The 6,000-nt window shown below is 45.2% G+C and overlaps 1 protein-coding gene across 1 annotated transcript in view; it reads left to right on the top strand.

The window, feature by feature from the left end:
• The first annotated feature begins 2,928 nt into the window (after positions 1-2,928).
• LOC143989108 (C-type lectin domain family 2 member H-like) overlaps positions 2,929-6,000 on the top strand; it is a 30,076-nt gene continuing 27,004 nt past the window's right edge. Inside the window, exon 1 of the mRNA XM_077489126.1 lies at positions 2,929-3,108. Coding sequence (XP_077345252.1) covers positions 3,073-3,108 — 36 coding nt within the window. The 5' untranslated portion in view covers positions 2,929-3,072. The remainder of the gene's footprint in view (positions 3,109-6,000) is intronic.

The raw sequence follows: 6,000 nt of genomic DNA, 5'->3' as shown, positions 1-6,000 counted from the left end.
TCCTAGTACAAATACCCTCTCCTCTCTACCATATCACCTCTTCTAGCAAAAATCCTCTTCCCTCACCCCCCCAACACAATTTCCCCCCCCCCCCAAATCACCTTTCCTAGCACACCCACCCATCCCCCTTCAAATTTCCAGTCCTAGAACAGTTCTTACACCTTGCTGCCCCCCAAGTTTCCCCGACCCAATAACTCTCCTCCCCCCCCCAATCTCCTTGTGGCACCCTCGCACCTCACATGATACCACAGTGCCCAGGGCAGCCTCCCCTCCTGCCCAACCCTTGTCCTGGCCCTGAAGTCAGATGACTAAAAGACGACTAAAACTAAAATGCCATTTAAGTCACAAGACTGTGACTAAAACTAAATCAAAATTTGACATCAAAATTAACACTAGTGGTGTCCTCCTTAAACTCCATACCAGATATGAAGGGTTTGGTATTCATTTTTTTTTTTTCATACAATCCGTGACACTTTTTTTACATTCACCTAACAGCTGGGAATTACCAACTGATGACAGAAAGGAGCAGGCAATTGCTGGTTGTTAGGATGCTGCAAGACTGTCAGAATGACACCCAATTATTTCAGCCATTTACTTAAGAGCGAGGGGTTTTGATTAAACCAGCAACTCCTCTTTAGTGTCTACACCCAGGGCCGTCTTTAAAGCGGTAGTAAACCTGCTAATGTTTTTTTTATTTTTTACCACCTGCAAAGCAAAAGGCATAATGAGCTAGTATGCACCGCATACTAGCTCATTATGAAATACTTACCTTAGAACGAGGCCCCGACATCTGGCCCAATCCACGCCGAGGGAGCTGACATGCTCCCTCTGCGTTTCTTCCGGGTATCGCGGCTCCGGCGCTGTGAGTGGCCGGAGCCGCGATATCGTCACTCCTGCGCATGCGCGCGGGAGATTTCATCCCGGCCGGTCGGCCACTCCCGGACTTTCAGCCGAGAATTCCCTTGTGCGCATGCGCCGCTGCAGTCAGCGGCGCATACCGAGGGGAATATCTCTTAAACCGTACAGGTTTAGGAGATATTTTTTTTACTTACAGGTAAGCCTTATTATAGGCTTTCCTGTAGGTAAAAGTAAAAAAAAAAAGAGTATACAACCACTTTAAGGCAGGGCAAAAGGGGCAGCTGCCCTGGGCCCTGTCATTGTTGTGGGGCCCAAAGCAGCTGCCTCATACTTGCCAACTATCCCAGTGTAAATTCCCTTGTCTCTTGAAGTTTTAGTCCTGTACTGTGTCCTGATATCTCAGTGTGAAGTTCTGGTACTAATGCTGCCCAGCTCTGGCCTATTGCGTACAGGTGACTTGCCTGCAGACCCTGTGTTTACATGTAAATAACCGGCATTCATATGTAAATATTGGCAACATTACTAAATAAATAGATACGGCTGGCAGCATTGATATGTAAATAAAGGTGGCATTCATATGTGTATCATGCTCCCCTGCTGTGAGGAGATGATGTACTGTAACCTCTAGAAACCAATCAGTGAGCAGTATTACTTAACAGTAATCTCTAGTAACCAATTAACAAGCAGAAATTCTTTGCTGTAACCTCTAGCAACTAATCAGTGAGCCGTAATGTGTGCTGTAACCTCTAGCAACCAGTCATTAAGCAGTAATGATATTCTGTAACCACTGGCAACCAATCGCAATTGCTGCCTGATCTGATACAGTAAACTGATACAGTCTAGCTGCTATTTATCATATGTCTCAGAGCAGGTGGAGAGAAAAATTGCATGGGGGGGGGGGCAAGAAAATTTTTGCCGGGGTCCAATCTATATTAAAGACTGTCCTGTCTACACCCCCTACCCACAGTCTCCTTGGTACCTCTTTTGGGATCATGTGGGCTCTTTTATGTGCCTGGCTCTCGTCTCCTCTCCTGGTAATGACATCTTGGGGGAGATTTATTTTAACTGTAAAATGCAAAATCTGGTGAATCTCTACAAAGAAACCAATCAGCTTCTAAGTTTTATTGTCAAAGCGTAATTTAACAAGCTGCAGTTAGGAGCCGATTGGCTTACCAGCTGCTCCAGATTTTGCACTCTTCAGTTTTAGTAAATCAACCACATTGTGACAAGCAATCAAAGAAAAGTCAACGAACGCATTCCACAGGTATCAGCATCAGTGGCAGCTGGTGCTCCATTTTTTTGGGGTGGGGGGCGAGCAAACCTCCTAGCCGGTCCCCACCCGTAGCCACCGCCAACCCCCTCTCAGTTGGCGGGTTCCTCCCTGCTTCTACTACACAGAGGTTTCACGGTCGGCTTCACGGGCGGTTTCACGAGTGGCTCCACGTGTGGCATGGGCAGCTTCCTCCCTGCTCCTACTACATGGAGACATCATGGACGGCTTCATGGGTGGATTCACGAGCGGCTTCACAGGTGGCATGGGCAGCTTTCTCCCTGCTTCTACTCCACAGCGACATGGGCGGCTTCTCCCTGCTTCTTCTACTGGCCAATATTGTTGCAGGAAGACAATACTGAATATTAATTTGCTATTGTCATACAAGTGGGCCCCAAGCCCACCCTTTTTTAAGCATATTAGAGCCTCAGGCTATAATCGCATGCTTCAAAAACTAAACAATAAAACCCTATTGAAATCAATGTGTTGGTATTTTCTTCTATAGTGCTTCTACAGCAAGAGACTGAGCTGCTGGGTTTTATACCACATACAACATATTGATTGGAGAAGTTTCTTCCATGGGATCTTTTGGTAAATTTTACTGAACCCTTATATGCCAGCCTGGGCACTCACTTTTCACTGACCAGGCAGAGCTTCTACTTACTGCAATGATCAGATTGCAAACCAGAGCAAACAATGAAACTGAAACTTGAATTGTAATATAAAAGCCAAGCGCTGTACGATTCAGGAGGAAGGGAAGTCCTTCTATGGTCTCTCATACGTCACGTCTTATAGCCTGATCCTTATGACAAACACCGGCTCGCTCCAGAGAGTTCAGAGAAGCAATAACTTTCATCTGGTGATGTGCGAATACCTTCATTTAGCCTTTTTAGCTTGCTTGTTACAAGATATCATTACCAGGAGCCGAGAAGAGAACCAGACACATGGAGAAGCCTACATCACCCAACATTGAGGAGATGGTGGGTGAAGATACCTATCCAGTGCCACCATCCTCTACATACACTCTGCAGCCTGATGGCATTTTAGATGTGTGGAGCGCTATAGAGAAGTACTTTTATATGTGAAGATTTATGTAGACTGCTATAGAGAAGTACTTTTATATGTAAAGATAACGTATTTACCGGCGTATAACACGCACATTTTTCCCCTTAACCCTTTCATGACTAAGCCTATTTTTGGAATTTGGTGTTTACAAGTTAAAATCCATATTTTTTGCTAGAAAATTACTTGGAACCCCCAAACATTATATATATTTTTTTAGCAGAGGCTCTAGAGAATAAAACGGCGATTGTTGCAATATTTTATGTCACACGGTATTTGCGCAGTGGTGTTTTAAACGCAACTTTTTGGGAAAAGGGACACTTTCATGAATAAAAAAAAAAAAAAACAGTAAAATTAGCCCAATTTTTTTGCGAAATGTGAAAGATAATGTTACGCCGAGTAAATAGATACCAAACATGTCACACTTTATAATTGCGCGCACTTGTAGATTGACGACAAAGTACGGTACCTAAAAATCTCAATAGGCGACGCTTGAAAAATTTTTTACGGTTACCAGGTTAGCGTTACAGAGGAGGTCTACTGCTAGAATTATTGCTCTCGCTCTGACGATCGCGGCGATACCTCACATGTGTGATTTGAACACCGTTTACATACGCGGGCGCGACTTCCGTATGCGTTTTCTTTGCTTCGCGAGCTCGCGGGGACGGCGGGCGCTTTGAAAATTTTTTTTTTATTTTTTTATTTATTTTATTTATTTTTAAATGACTAAATTGTTTAAAAAAAAAAAAAAAAAAATTTGATCACTTTTATTGCTGTCACAAGGAATGTAAACATCCCTTGTGACAGTAATAGGTAGTGACAGGTACTCTTTATGGAGGGATCGGGGGTCTAAAAGACCCCCCACCCCTCCTTTACACTTCAATGTATTCAGATCGCCGAAAACGGCGATTCTGAATACCGGATATTTTTTTAAAACCGGCGCCATTGGCAGCCGAGTAAACGGGAAGTGACGTCATGACGTCGCTTCCGTGTTTACGATGAGGAGACTGGAACGAAGCCGATTACGGCTTCGTTCCAGTTCCTCCCCAGCAGCCAGAGCCGACGGATCTCTAATCGGTGCTCCCGATCGAGCGGGAGCACCAGTAACAGCGGCGAGAGGCGGCGGGAGGGGGGGACGTCCCCTCCCGCTCCTCCGGCATAACAGCCGAGCGGCTTTTAGCCGCATCGGTTGTTATGCCTGGATAGCCAATCGCCTGCTGTAAAAAACGGTACCGGGATGATGCCTGCAGCTGCGGGCATCATCCCGGTATAACCCCCGGAAGCCGAGTACGCAGATGTGCGTACGCTCGGCGGGAAAGGGTTAAAATCAGGGGGAAATCGTGGCTGCATGTTATACGCCGATCCTCGCTGATCCCCCGCTGATTTTAAGGAAACAAGTGAGCAGAGCTGACATGCAGAAAGCCAAAGTACACTCGGCTTTACTCGGCCTCTCGCAGTCCCGTCCACCTCCAGTGATTGCGAGAGGAGTGAGCGCCGCTGACATACAGAAAGCCAAATGTACTTCGGCTAGTCTCGGCTCCTCTCGCAGTCCTGCCACTGATTGTGAGCAGAGCCGAGTCTAGCCGAAGTACACTCGGCTTTCTGTATGTCGGCGGCGCTCGCTCCTTTCCTCTCGCAATCAGTGGAGATGAGCGGGACTGTGAGCAGAGCCGAGTAAAGCCAAAGTACGCTCGGCTTTCTGTATCTTGGCTTCGCTCGCTCCTGTCCGCTCACAGTCAGCGGAAATCGGCCCCAAACTTAAATCAGGCAAATGCTGCAAGGGCGCCGGGCAAGGCTATAATGATGGGCAAGGCTGCATTGATGGGAATTTTAATGTAAGTTTTTTTTCCTTAAACGCCCCTCCTATACGTTTTTTTTCCTTAAAATTTCCTCCTAAACTTGGGGTGCGTGTTATACACGGGCGCGTGTTGTACACCAATAAATACGATATGTGTAGACTGCTATACGAAAAAACTTTTATATGTAAAGATATGTGTAGACTGCTATAGAGAAGTACTTTTATATGTAAAGATATAGGTAGATAGTGCTGCATGTGGGCTGGTATGGTTCAGGAGGGGGGTACTCGCTCACTCCCCCCTTTGCATGACCTGCATGTTCAGGTAAGGGTCTGGTGTGGATTGTTTTGGGGGGCCCACAATTTTTTTTTTGGCATAAGGTTCCCCTTAAAATCCATACCAGACCTCTTGAAGGACCGTTTTTTAAGAAATGTTGTACATTTCAGCTGTCAGTGGAAAAGCCCTATGACAGCTGATGAGTCATCGTTTGTTAACCACTTCCCATCCAGGCCAATTATGACATTTCTCTCCTACATGTACAATTCATCATTTTTTTTGCTAGAAAATTACATAGCACCCCCAAACATTATATATGTTTTTTTTTAGCGAAGACCCTAGAGAATACAATGGCGGTTGTTGCAACTTTTTATCTCGCACGGTATTTGCGCAGCAATTTTTTAACGCGTTTTTTTCAGAAAAAAAAAAGTTTCATGCTTCAAAAAAAATAAAACAGTAAAGTTAGCCCAATTTTGTTGCATAATGTGATAGATGAAGATACGCTGAGTAAATAGATACCCAACATGTCACGCTTCAAAATTGCACACGTTTGTGGAATGGTGCCAAACTTTGGTATTTAAAAATACCCATGGGTGACGCTTTGAACATTTTTACTGGTTACATGTTTTGCGTTACAGAGGAGGTCTAGTGCTAGAATTATTGCTCTCGCTCTAACGTTCGTGGCGATACCTCACATGTGGTTTGCACACCGTTTTCATATGTGGGCGGGAGTTACGT

Source organism: Lithobates pipiens, unplaced genomic scaffold (assembly GCF_037356315.1).
Source record: "Lithobates pipiens isolate NorthernLeopardFrog02 unplaced genomic scaffold, aLitPip1_a1.2 Scaffold_18, whole genome shotgun sequence".
Lineage (NCBI taxonomy): Eukaryota > Metazoa > Chordata > Amphibia > Anura > Ranidae > Lithobates > Lithobates pipiens.
The sequence above is the reverse complement of the archived record's forward strand: the minus strand, read 5'-3'. Positions and strand labels throughout refer to the sequence as shown.